At 39.0% G+C, this 14,415-nt stretch overlaps 1 protein-coding gene across 3 annotated transcripts in view; it reads right to left on the minus strand.

Moving 5' to 3' along the window:
- EML5 (EMAP like 5) overlaps positions 1 to 14,415 on the minus strand; it is a 284,671-nt gene that overhangs the window by 141,265 nt on the left and 128,991 nt on the right. For all 3 annotated transcript variants that reach the window (XM_077819239.1, XM_077819240.1, XM_077819241.1), the window contains exons 12-15: positions 14,234 to 14,340; positions 13,704 to 13,822; positions 5,566 to 5,752; positions 1,843 to 1,948 (exon numbers count right to left, since the gene is read on the minus strand). In XM_077819239.1, the coding sequence (XP_077675365.1) occupies positions 1,843 to 1,948; positions 5,566 to 5,752; positions 13,704 to 13,822; positions 14,234 to 14,340 (519 nt within the window). The remainder of the gene's footprint in view (positions 1 to 1,842; positions 1,949 to 5,565; positions 5,753 to 13,703; positions 13,823 to 14,233; positions 14,341 to 14,415) is intronic.

A 14,415-nucleotide genomic window follows, 5' to 3' on the forward strand; every position in this document is an offset into this window, starting at 1 on the left:
TCATGTGCTTGCTGGAATGTAAAGCCCCAAATGCCACTGTTACTTCCTAGGAAAACTACATGTAATGTGAACGAGAAGTACTTGTGGCATCTTAGAGACTAACAAATTTATTTGGGCATAAGCTTTTATGGGCTAAAACCCACTTCATCAGATGCATGGAATGGAAAATACAGTAGGAAGATAGATATATATATATATATATATATATATATATATAGATATATATATATATATATATACACACACACACAGAGAACATGAAAAGATGGGGATTGCCATACCAACGCTAATGAGATAAATCAATTAAGGTGGGCTATTATCAGCAGGAGAAAAAAAACTTTTGTAGTGATAATCAGGATGGCCCATTTCAAAACAGTTGACAAGAAGGTGTAAGTAACAGTAGGGGGAAAAATTAGCATCAGGAAATAGTTTTTAGTTTGTGTAATGACCCATCCACTTCCAGTCTTTGTTCAAGCCTAATTTGATGGTGTCCAGTTTGCAAATTAATTCCAGTTCTGCAGTTTCTCATTAGAATCTGTTTTTGAAGTTTTTTTGTTCACAGTTAGGGAAACCACTTCTGCAAAGCCATCCACTATTTCACACAAGTTTCCCAGAGTCACGGTTCTTCATAGCAGGATACAATTAATTGCCCTGCACACTTGCATTAACGCAGCCCCAATGGTCGACTTCCCAACTCCAAACTGATTTGCAACTGACCGGTTGCAGTCTAGAGTTGCCAGCTTCCACATATCGATTGCCACAAACTTCTCTACCAATAGGGCAGCTCTCATTCTGGTGTCCTTTTGCCGCAGTGCTGGGGCGAGCTCTTCCCAGAGTTCCAGGAAGGTGGCTTTCCGAATCCGAAAGCTCTGTAGCCATTGCTTGTCATCCCAGACCTGCACGATAATATGATCCCACCATTTAGTGCTTGTTTCATCAGCCCAAAAACGACAGTCCACTCTCTGTAGCTGTTCTGTGAATGCCAAAAGCAATCTAAAGTTGCTCCTATCCACATCCCACAGCATGTCAGGTGACTGGGAATCTTCTTCACTTAGGAACTTCGTGATTAACTGCATTGCCATCCATGATGTCTTCATGACAGTTAACAGAGCATAGGATAGCACTGCAGAATTCATCCCTTCTCACAAAGATGCTGGGGTGCACAGCAAAGAAGGCTGTTGAAAAATGCCACAAAAGGAAGTCGGAAGCCCATGGAGTCCTGGGACTGAAAGCAATGCATTATAGGACATTGAGCCTGGTCCCAAGATGCACCGCGATCCGCTCTGCCATCCCACAATACCTAGCGACAGAAGGTGCCAAACTGAACTGTGGGATAGGTACCCACAGTGCATTGTTCACACTGTCGATGATAGTGCCCAAATTGTGGGCACGCTCTGCCGACAAAGAGAGCAAATATGAACATGACATTCCGATTTTTATTAAGCCGATTTTTGAGTACTGACATCACTTTTATCAACAAAACTTAGTAGTGCAGACAAGGCCTAGGATTTGTGGCACTGCTTGTGACAAGGAAAGGACTAGTTATTATTAAAGTGATTCATTCCAGCTCTTTTGATTTGGAGAACATGCTCTTTGATCTCATTCCAGATGTGTGAAATTGAACAGTAGCTTTCTACAGAGAATATTTATTATTAGAGAATCTGTGTCATTTCAGGGTGATCACTAGAAAGCATTTTTAACTGCAAAACTTGAACGTGGTCCATATCTAAGCACGAAGAGGAGATCACACTTACAAATTGACTTGCAGTATACCTTCAAACAAAAAAGCAAAATGAAATATGTATATATATATATATATATATATATTTTAATATATTTTACCTGAAAAATCAACAGCACAAACGCCATACTGGTGATAGCCCTTTAATACTGACAGTGGTTTGATTGTCTCTGTATCCCAAATGTGTATTGAGGAATCTCGACCAACCTAAAATATAAAGGATTTTAGGCATTCTTTTGTATCATATTTTGTATTTTTGCTCAAAATAATAATTTTACCTTAAAATTTTAATTACATCAGTAAATAAACTGAAAAAATTAAAGTGATGATGTACTTCTCCCTCCCACCTTGTCTATAAAAATACCAAATATTATTGTAGTCCTAAAGTATCAACATGAAAATTCTCCCTCCTGCCTCACACTTGTCACTCCCATGGCTGGCCCTAAGGAAGAACTTGAAAAAATTACCTACAATTAACTAACCTTATAATGGAATTCTACACTGAAAAGAGTATATTGTGGGAGGGTTGCATGTTTATTGTCTCAGTTATTTCTATGTCAGTTGTTTTCAGTTTACAAATAAAACTACTAGCTTGTAAACTACTCTACGCTCGAGAGCCAACGCAACTTCTTTCCTTTTCATGCATCATTACCAGTAATAAAGGTTTTGCAGGTCAAATTATGTGATACCTATGCAATTCTATTACTTTCAGTAAGTTTGCAGCAATGCAGGTGACTCATATTTAGGATAATAGTCTCTTGGTGTCAAGAATATTCTCTTTTAGCTATGTTGAGCGTGCAGGCATTACTAGTCTTTAGTTATCTGATCACTTACTATTTGTTCTACAGTATCTGTGCCTCATTCAATACACAAAATGGCAGTGAACGAGGCAGACAGCTGCAGAAAGACAAAGGGCATTCCAATCTGGTTTAAGGCACCAGACTGGTCCCTAGGGTTCTACTTGGTTCTGCCACATATTTACTACATGATGTCAGGCAAGCCTATCCTAATGCGCATACCTGGGGGGGGGGGGGGGCTGAATCAACATTTTATGGGCAACCTTAATTATAACATTTCTTAATTTAGTGCCTGACTTTACAATCTTAATGTTGTTTTAATACATATTTTAGAATCTACTATATCTTAGGTACATTTTTATTCAAATATTTTCACCTTTAAAAACGTGTACTATATAAAACAAAGCGGTTTACTGTATAATCAAAAATCTCTGACTAGGCCAATTTGTTTGCATTAATCTCAAACATATTTGTAAATTCTGGACAAAAAGTATTACCAATGTAAGGGTAAATTCTTTACTGAGAATTTGGTGAGCTGTCTAGTTAATAATCATTTGTCTTTATCTATACCAACAGTTTCTTAGACTCTGAGTTCACTAATTAAAACTCAAAATATTCTCTCAAGATCAAGCCATAAATTCTTGACGTGAGAACAAAGCTTTTGAAAGAAGATGTTTATCAGAAAAGGATGCCTGTGAAAAGTACTAAAGGTATGTACTGTCTGTAGATTGATAAAATATCATCTTATTGTAAACAATAACAGCACTGAGATTTTGAGCATACATATAGAATTCAGATAGATGATAATATAAAACAGTCTAAACTGGAAATCCAGAGTATGAGAAAATTTGCTTTTGGCAGCTACCTTTAACAATGTAAAAATGTTATTTGTATTCAGTTTTTTTCTATATGTTATCTTACAGTGGCAACACAATATAATGTTGATTTTTAAAAAATAAAATAAAAATGTAAATGTATTCATGCTCATTTGAGAGTTAATCAGTTATAAACTCAGTCAGTTGTCAAAATTGATGAAATATATCTAACTGGAAAGAAGTAGGGCTGTGGATTAATCGCAGTTAACTCATGTGATTAATTCAAAAAAAGTAACTGCGATTAAAAAAATTAATCGCGATTAATCGCACTGTTAAACAACAGAATACCAATTGAAATGAATTACATATTTTTGGATGTTTTTCAACATTTTCAAATATATTGATTTCTATTACAACACAGAATAGAAAAAGTGTACAGTGCTCACTTTGTTATTTTTATTACAAATATTTGAACTGTAAAAATGATAAACAAAAGAAAGAGTATTTTTCAATTCACTTCATACAAGTGGTTTGAGCATTGGCCTGCTAAACCCAGGGTTGTGAGTTCAATCCTTGAGGAGGCCATTTAGGGATCTGGGGCAAAAATTGGGGATTGGTCCTGCTTTGAGCAGGGGGTTGGACTAGATGACCTCCTGAGGTCCCTTCCAACCCTGATATTCTATGATTCTATGAAAGTAAACTGTAGTACAATCTCTTTATCGTGACAGTGTAACTTACAAATGTAGATTTTTTTTGTTACAAAACTGCACTCAGAAACAAAACAATGTAAAACTTTAGAGCCTACAAGTCCATTCAATCCTACTTCTTGTTCAGCCAATTGCTAAGACAAACAAGTTTGTTTACATTTACGGGGGCCTGCTCCCTACTTCTTATTTACAGTGTCACCTGAAAGTGAGAACAGGTGTTTGCATGGCACTTTTGTAGCTGGCATTGCAAGGTATTTATGTGCCAGATATGCTCAACATTCATATGCCCCTTCATGCTTCGGCCACCATTCCAGAGGACATGCTTCCATGCTGATGATGCTCTTTAAAAAAATAATGCGTTAATTAAATTGGTGACTGAACTCCTTGGGGAAGAACTGTATGCCTCCGTTCTGTTTTACCCACATTCTGCTATATATTTCATGTTATAGCAGTCTCAGATGATGACCTAGTATATGTTCGTTTTAAGAACACTTTCACAGCAGATTGGTACTGTCTTTGCGTTTTGTCAAATGTGAGATTTCTAAGGATACAGCACTCAACCCAACGCTTAAGAATCTTAAGTGCCTTCCAAAATCTGAGCAGGATGAGGAGTGGAGCATGCTTTCAGAAGTCTTAAAAGAACAACACTCCCATGCGGAAACTACAGAACCCAAACCACCAAGAAAGAAAATCAATCTTCTGCTGTTAGAATCTGACTCAAATGATGAAAATGAACATGCGTTGGTCCTCTCTGCTTTGGATCGTTATCAAGCAGAACCCACCATCAGCATGGACGCATGTCTTCTCGAATGGTGGTTGAAGCATGAAGGGACATATGAATCTTTAGCGCATCTGGCATGTAAATATCTTGTATGCCAGCTACGACAGTGCCATGCGAACACCTGTTCTCACTTTCAGTTGACATTGTAAACAAGACGTGGGCAGCATAATCTTGTGCAAATTGTAACCAAACTTGTTTGTCTGAATGATTGGCTGAATAAGAAGTAGGACTGAGTGGACTTGTAGGCTCCAAAGTTTTACACTGTTTTATTTTTGAATGCAGTTATTTTTTGTACATAATTCTACATTTGCAAGTTCAACTTTCATGATAAAGCGATTGCACTACAGTACTTGTATTAGGTGAATTGAAATATACTATTTCTTTTGTTTTTTACAGTGCAAATATAGAGAGCACTGTACTCTATGTATGGTGTTGTGTAACTGAAATCAATATATTTGAAAATGTAGAAAATATCCAAAAAATTTTAAATAAATGGTATTCTATTATTGTTTACCAGTGTGATTAATCACAATTAATTTTTTTAATCACTTGACCGCCCTAGAAAAAAGCTGAGGTTCTCAATTTTTAGACCTCTCTCTGTCCCCAACACAATTTCAAAAATTTACCTGCATATTTGTAGACTGCAAAATCCTAAATATGCATGTGTAAATTCACTAAAGTACTGTAACTTCAAATTTCTAATGCATATAAACATTTATCCTACCTGGCCTGTTGCCACGTAGTCCTTTAAGGGATGAATAGCAAGGCAAAGAATGTCATCATCATGACCCAGATAAAAGCGCTGTGTGTTCTGCTGCCGATTGTATACTATGCCCACTGCTGCAACATGGTATACAATTTCACCAGTCTGAGTGTAAAATAGATTACTCCGACAATCATAACCTCTGTAACTAATTAAAAAAATAGTTTTTAGATCAAGATCACAAGCATAGATGCTAAGTAGTTAACGATATAAAACCAATCAGGACACATTCAATTCTTAAATTAAGTAACACCTTACAAATGATTTACCAAGTACTACACAGGAGTATTAAAAATGATTCATATCTCTATTTCCACAGAATACTACTTTACAAACTTCAATTAATATGCAAAGATCATTACATCTACCCCTAACTTGAAAGAGATTGTTTTTTAACAGTAATGCTTCAAAAGAAGTTTAGAACAGGAAGTAAAGACTAATATTTTTTTCCAAATGAAACTGCAGGGGGACTTTAGGTAGATTGCATGCAGTTGTACAGGTTGGAATTTGTCCAGAATACCAGGCTTAACATTTTCTTTCTACATCACAAGTGGCTAGGATCCTGGGTGAATTTGGTCAGGAGTTTTCAGTCAAAATGATTTTTCAGTGGAAAATGCATTTTATTTCAGGTTGGTTCAACCCAGATCAAAACATTTCAGTTTGTTGAACTGAACTAAAAGATTTTGTTTTGAGTCAGTTTAGTGTTCAACTACATCTGCCTGTGGTACTCCAGTGCTTCATGCCTCATTCTGTCTTAAAGGCTAGAGTCTGGGGCTGGACTTCATCTCTCTTGACGCACCATAGTTTCTCTTTTGATCCAACTGTGTGGTGCATCCTGGGAGTCATGTGACTGTGGATGCATCATGGGAGATGCAGTCCAGTTGATAAGGGAAAATGAAAGCATGAGGCACCCAAAATACAACTCCCAGAAGGAAATGCAGCACCACAGGCAGATGCAGTTGTCCAAAAGACTCAAAATAAAGCATTTAGTTTCAATGAACTTGTCAAAACAAATAATTTTGCCATCTCAAAATCTAAATCTTTGGAACTTTTCTTTCAAAGATTTGGATATTTCAATTTTTTTGTCCTGATTTGACACAGAAACAAACATTGAAATATTAGAATTTCTTACAGGACAGAAATTCTGGTTTTTATTTAGCGCTAGTCTTTGGTTTTGAGTGTAGCTCATGATTCAGTAGGTGGTACTTTGGTTTACTTCTGGGTCAAAACAATACTCTAGCGGCAAAGGGCTCCATTACCACAATGCTGGAGTATTGTTTTGAGCCAGTAGTCAACCAAAGTGCCACCTACTGATTCATGCAGTACTGAGGAGTTGCAGTACCTGAGTTACTTCTTGCGGTATCAAGGAGTTTCTTGGAGTCTATTATTCAACTAGTGAGCCAAAACCTACTTAGTCTGTGAAATCTAAGAGTATCACAGAACAAGATATTATGATGACTCCAGGCAGTATATCTGTGTCATGATCAGAAATAAAAATACCTTTACTGTAAGTACATACTGAAAAATGACACGAAGGATTTATCGTGCCATCAGAACCCCAAAACATCTACTGGCTGGCTTCTTCCCAATGTCAAAGATCCTTTTGCCATCACCAATCTGATGGCTGGCTCCTCCCAGAGGAACTCCTTCTGACACCTATTCAAGGATGCCTCCCCTCTTCACTTTCTCATTCCAGAAACCCACTTTGACTCCTTTGCTTAGGCTGGCTCCATTGCTCTTTATCTAGCTCGGTAAGTATGCAATAGCCATCAAAGTGCACATGCATGGTTTTTACTACCGTCATTATGCTGATGATTCACAAATCTACCCCTCTATTGATAAGTTATCTCCCTTCATCCAATGTAGTATCTTGGTCTGTCTTTCTGACATCTCTTTGTGGATGTCAAGTTGGCATCTTAAGCTCAACGTAACCAAAACTGAGCTCTTGGCCTTTCCCCCCAAGTCCTTCCTCTGCTCCCACTCTCTAACACCATGGTCAATTCTATCATCACCCCAGTCATTCAGGTGTCAGTTTTCACTTGGTCTTCTCATTGCACCCACACATTCAAGCCATTTATAAATCTTGCCTCCTTTTCTTAGACAGCATCTCTGATATCAAGCCTTTCCTCTGACTACAAAGTGAAAACTCACATCCCTTTATCAACATGTCATGCCTTCCCTATTACAACTTTTCTACACTCCTCCAGTCTATTTAGAATGCTGCTGCTGAAATAATCTTTGAGGTTTGTCACTCTGACCAAATCAACCTCCTCTTTAAGTTTCCTCCACTGGCTACTCATTCAGCTCCAGATCAAATACAAGCTTCTTGTTTTAAACTTTAAGGACATTCGTAACTTAATCCTGTTGTAGCTATCTGATCTAGTTACCAATAGTGATGCACCAGCATTTCCAGCTTTTGTCTCCCAAAAGTTAGCTTCTCCATTAAATATCTCCATGCTTACTCCCATGACAGTTATCTGTAATTATGATTTAAGTTTGTATACTATAACATCAGAAGGTAATCTGTCTTATTTGACCCATTGACACTCATTACAGATAACACACAGTGAGGCTACCTGCCTCACTGTAAAGTGACTATTCACAGGCAGCAGGAAAGGCACATTCAGAAAATATGTAAAGTTCTTTTGAAAAGCAAACTTAAGCATACAACTCAGAGCAACATGTTGATTTATGTTTTGAGCATCCATTGCTCTCAATTACTTGTGAAGAAACTTATATAACTTCACGAACAAGTTTACATCTTCTGTAGACCCAACAAGGAGAGGTTATTTAACAGCAGTCACTATAGTTCTTGGAGAATACTGACTCTACATGTTCATGCTGTGGAGATGTGCTGTCAGCACTGCCCAGCTTTGGAAACTTCTCTGCCCACTGGACAGTGCATGAACAACCCACAGCAGACCCTTAACTCCCTGACTCCAGCGCTTGCTCCTCACTTTGCTTTCTGTTTAAAGATAGACGAAAGCAGATAAAAAAACCAACATTATTTGGTCCCCCCAAGTTACTGAAGTCACCATAAAAGGCTCAGGAATTTAAGAAAAAGAATTAGAAAAAATTATAGCTACAAGATATATAAAATGTAAGTATTAATAAAAAGTGTCTGCAGAGACTTGGAGTGGTCCCTCTCTGTCAGCGTCAGAGGGAGGCCACTTCGCCTCGCTACACCACCTAGCAGCTGAGAGCTGATCAACAGGGAATTACGACAGTAAGTCAGTAAAGAGTCTAGGGCGCTGGCCCCTCATGACAGAACAATCGGCAACCTTTAGAACAGCCCCCTGGCTTGGGCAGACAACCACCACAATCAGGCTCAGGCCCTCTGGGCCGGGCAGAGCAATAACAGTCTGGTTGGAGCAGGCAGCAAGCAAGTCAGGCTCCACCCTCTAAGCAGGGTAGAGCAACAGTAAACAGTCAGGCTCAAGCCCTCTCAGAGGGCCAAGAAAAATAAGTCTATGGCCCAGCTCCTTGGCTGGGCAGACTGCAAACAAATGCAGACCATTTGGCTCAAGGTGGGTAGCCTGCCACCCCAGGGTGGGATTGGCAGCAGTGGGTAGGGGGACCCGGGCCCACCCTACACCACCAGGTCCCAGCCTAGGACCCTAACAGTGGTGGGAAATCCCACCACTGAGTCAGTGGGGATCCTGTCAAAACACGCTGACCATGGTTTCAGCAACACAACCAGACTAATGTCTGGTTTCCCTGGGCCACTTCCTACCCATACGTGTTCATAGGGCTTAATCACCCATGGGCCCTCAGGCTCTTTGGGATACTCCGCCACCGGCAGTTCCAACAGTTTCTCGGGGTATTTGCCAGGCGGCAGCTCTTCCAGGTATTACTTCAGAAGCAAGGGTTGATACAGCTCAGTTGCTGGTTCAGGGACCAGCAACAAGGCAGCAACATCCAACTCCTTCCCTGGCTCTCCCTCAACAGAGCTAGAGGCTCTGCCTCTTGTACTTCTTGTTCTACCCCTCTGCTTCCAGCACAAGCGATGGGACCAGCCTGGCTCTGCCCACCCCGGGGCGGGGAGTCCTCCCCGTCAGAGTCAGAGGGAGGCCACTCCGCTTCGCTACGGTGTCCTAGTGCAAAACAGTTTAGAGATGGTTGGATATTTGAACCAGGATTTGGTGAATCAGACTCAGTAATGGAACAATTCTACCCAGAGCAGAGTCTCCTATCTATTTGTCAGATTCTGACACAAACAACTCCAATGAATGGTTTACAGTTGATGAATGATAATATGGTCTAGAAGTGACTAGATGAAGCCAAAGGAATCAAGCAGGAGAAACATCAAGATGAAACTCCAGAACCCAACTCTCTGACCTAGAGAAGGATGAGCTGGATTCTGAGAGACTCCTTGGGACCACTAAAGAAAAGCAGCCATACAGATTTCAGAGTAACAGCCGTGTTAGTCTGTATTCGCAAAAAGAAAAGGAGTACTTGTGGCACCTTAGATACTAACCAATTTATTTGAGCATGAGCTTTCGTGAGCTACAGCTCACTTCATCGGATGCATACCGTGGAAACTGCAGAAGACATTATATACACACAGAGACCATGAAACAATACCTCCTCCCACCCCACTGTCCTGCTGGTAATAGCTTATCTAAAGTGATCATCAAGTTGGGCCATTTCCAGCACAAATCCAGGTTTTCTCACCCTCCGCCTCCCCACCCCCCACAAACTCACTCTCCTGCTGGTAATAGCCCATCCAAAGTGACCACTCTCTTCACAATGTGTATGATAATCAAGGTGGGCCATTTCCTGCACAAATCCAGGTTCTCTCACTCCCTCACCCCCCTCCAAAAACCACACACACAAACTCACTCTCCTGCTGGTAATAGCCCATCCAAAGTGACCACTCTCTTCACAATGTGTATGATAATCAAGGTGGGCCATTTCCAGCACAAATCCAGGTTTTCTCACCCTCCCACCCCCATACACACACAAACTCACTCTCCTGCTGGTAATAGCTCATCCAAAGTGACCACTCTCCCTACAATGTGCATGGTAATCAAGGTGGGCCATTTCCAGCACAAATCCAGGCCTTCTCACCCCCCACCCCCAGAAACACACACACACACACACAAACTCACTCTCCTGCTGGAAATAGCTCATCCAAACTGACCACTCTCCAAGTTTAAATCCAAGTTTAACCAGAATGTCTGGGGGGGGGGGTAGGAAAAAACAAGGGGAAATAGGCTACCTTGCATAATGACTTAGCCACTCCCAGTCTCTATTTAAGCCTAAATTAATAGTATCCAATTTGCAAATGAATTCCAATTCAGCAGTTTCTCGCTGGAGTCTGGATTTGAAGTTTTTTTGTTGTAAGATAGCGACCTTCATGTCTGTGATGGCATGACCAGAGAGATTGAAGTGTTCTCCGACTGGTTTATGAATGTTATAATTCTTGACATCTGATTTGTGTCCATTTATTCTTTTACGTAGAGACTGTCCAGTTTGACCAATGTAAATGGCAGAGGGGCATTGCTGGCACATGATGGCATATATCACATTGGTGGATGTGCAGGTGAACGAGCCTCTGATAGTGTGGCTGATGTTATTAGGCCCTGTGATGGTGTCCCCTGAATAGAGTGGAGTGTAAGTACAATATGCACCATAAACAAAGCACCACAAAATAAATGGACAGCTGCATTCTGAACTAGCAGAAGTTTCCAAGTCATCTTCAAGTAATGCTTCAAGTATAACATACATAAGTGAGGCTATATGGAGGTGACAAGGTATGGGTTGTGGTGACAGTCACTTGCAAAAGAAAAAAATAACCTCCTCATAAAATGAATATTTACAAAAACTGATTGCTGCTATCTTGGCATCTAGAACAAGCTGAAGAGCCAACATGATCCCAAGTTTGCGAACACCAGGTTTCAAGTTACATATTGATATTCAAACATGGGCAGTATCAATAAATGCCTTGTCCAGAAGTTATGAATAAACAATTGAATAACACTGGTCCGCAAACCAATCCCTGAGGGATTCTACTAGTAACCTCTCACCAGTCTGATACCTCACCTTTCAGCACAACCTACTGCGTTTTCCCTGTTAGCCAGTTCCTTATCCACCTTACAATTCTAGTACTGATCCCCATCCTCTCGAATTTGACAAATAATTTCCTATGTGGTACTGTTTCAAATTCTTGAACTGAAGTCCAAATATATTAGACCTACTGCATTTCCTTTATCTAAGAAATCAGTTATTTTTTCAAAAAAGGAAATCAGGTAGTCTGGCATGATCTACCTTTGGTAAATCCATGTTACATTACATCCCCTTTACCATTAATTTTATTATTCTTTCCTGAATAATTTGCTCTAAAGCCTTGCATACTACTGAGATAAGACAACCAGAATTGTAATTTCCCAGATCACTTCTTTTCCCTTTCTTAAATATAGATATCATATTAACTATTCTCCAGTCAAATGGCACTACTCACAAATAAAGAACTATTAAACATCCTTGCTACCAGACTAGCAAACCCACGTGACAGTTCTTTCTGTATTCCATGATGAACCTTCCACCTTAGATGTGGTGATTTCCATTTTTAGCACTCATTTCCTTCAGCTGTATTGCCTTCATGTGCATGTTCCATGTTAGCATCCTTATTGATAACTGAGGTCAAATATTCATTTAGTTTTGGGGCTATACCTAGATTTCCTTGAAACTCCTTCGCATCCACACTGCATAGCAGCCCAACCACACCCTTCATTATTCTCTTTTTATTTATATAACTAAAAAACCTCAATATTTATTTTAATTTCCTTGGCAAGAGCTAATTCAGTTTGACTTGTAGCAAATTTCACTGACGTGTTCTAACCTCCACAGTGTAGCTTTCTTTGCTGATCAACCCCTTTTTCCATTTCCTATAGGGTCTCTGTTTACTTCTAATAACCTTTTTGACGTGGTTATTCATCTAACTTGGTTCACAACTTTCCTTACAAGCTTTTTCCTTTGCTGGGAATGCCAATTTCAGATAATTTTTGAATAACTGATTTGAAGAAATGTCATGCCTCCTACACATTTGAGTCCTTAAGCTATTCAGAGGAAATCTCTGAAAGGTGTCTAGTGGCATTGACAGTGGAGAGCATCACTCTCATTTGACAAAATTTGCACACTACCATCATGACCTTCGTAATATGCATTTATCAAACTTCACAAAGCAGATCTCCATTCTGCCACAGAGTCATCGTTTGGTAGGAAGTGCAATATTAGTTGGTTTCCATATACTTCCTTAAAGTTTTACATAGCTTTTGTTTAATACAGGGAGGAAGTTATATTTCTGCCTATTATTCTAATGTAATAATTGTAATATTTTCCTTAATTCCCCCCACTTCCTTTCTCTTGATAGAAATACTTTCAGTTATGAAAACTAATGGGGAAAAAGGACTATTAATCCTGAAAAAATATTAAAATATAGCCCAGGTACAAGACTTCACTGAGCTTTAACAATCTGGAAAGTATGAAGTATTATTCAGTTACTGAGTTTATTAGAAGCAAAAAAAGATATGAAAATGGGTATGAAGTTTCTTAAAGGGCTAATTTTGAATTAAATTAAATTCCTAAATTAATAGATTTACTTGTAAATTCTCCAAAAATTAGTTCTGTAATCAAAGAGTATGTGCTGAATTTTGTGGAGGACACACTATATTTTTCTTAGATAACGAAGAGGCTGATACCCTGCTTTAAGTAGAAAACTCAACTCAGTCTTAACTACAGAGTCCCTGGTAAAGCCAGAGAAAGAGAGATTCATTCCCAGATGCAGAAAAATATGGTTAGGTGACATTCAAGTCTTATATTTAGACAGCACTATAAAATAATGACACACCAACTGAGTTACCAGTAGGAATTTTATGGTGTAATCTAGCTGGGCAGCAAAACCACTGCTGTATACATATTTAGTTTAAAGACTTGTGTGTCTGTAAAAAGTGTCTAAAACACAGCATCTGATCTTAATAATTTTCAGTTGGTTCATCACATATTTAAATCTTACATTTCTATTTTTGTTGCCACAAATTTATAACAGAAAATGAATCTGTCCAGTCTGCTTTTAGAGAAAACTCAATTTTTCATACCCATGAACAAAGTGTAATCTTATACTGTTCCCTGGAGCTCTCTCTCTTCTTTTAGAAGCTGCACTTTTTCGTTTTTCTTTGCATTGCTCTTTAAGCTGAGGTAGATCTTCTTTGTAAACCTTTATGAAAGAGTACACATATATATAAACAAATATGTTTTCAGGAAGAACAAGTATCTGAGAAATAAACCTATAGATCAGTTCAGTTTTCCACAAGAATGGCACAATGACATTACTGCAGACATTTGCAATGACTGTAGCCAACTGGGTATACAATTTCTTTTTAAATTACAAACCATACAGCATGATATGAAGTGTTGTGAATACATCCAGCCACTGAGCTTTCTGTTGTCTTTCAATGTGTCAGCTACTGGCAATGGGCTAAATCCTAACATCCTTGCTCAATTTCTATTCAGTCCTTACTCAGGTAAAACTCCCATTGACTTCAGTGCTTTTCTTGAGAAAGGACCAAGTAAACCCTTGGGAAATATTTCAGGATTTGTCCCTGTGCCAGTAAAACTCAAGTCTTACCTGTCGACGGTATGTGATCTGAGTCTCTTGTTCAATTTCAGAGTCTAGCTCTGGAACATCAGATTGATCTGAATCTGATTCATCACTGTTAGAATCAACCAGACTTTCTGTGATCAAGAAAACCAAAACGTAGATGGAAACAATTAATTAAAATAGTGCATGGTTCAGAAAAATACAACAAT

The sequence above is a fragment of the Eretmochelys imbricata genome, chromosome 6, assembly GCF_965152235.1.
Source record: "Eretmochelys imbricata isolate rEreImb1 chromosome 6, rEreImb1.hap1, whole genome shotgun sequence".
NCBI classification, from domain to species: domain Eukaryota; kingdom Metazoa; phylum Chordata; order Testudines; family Cheloniidae; genus Eretmochelys; species Eretmochelys imbricata.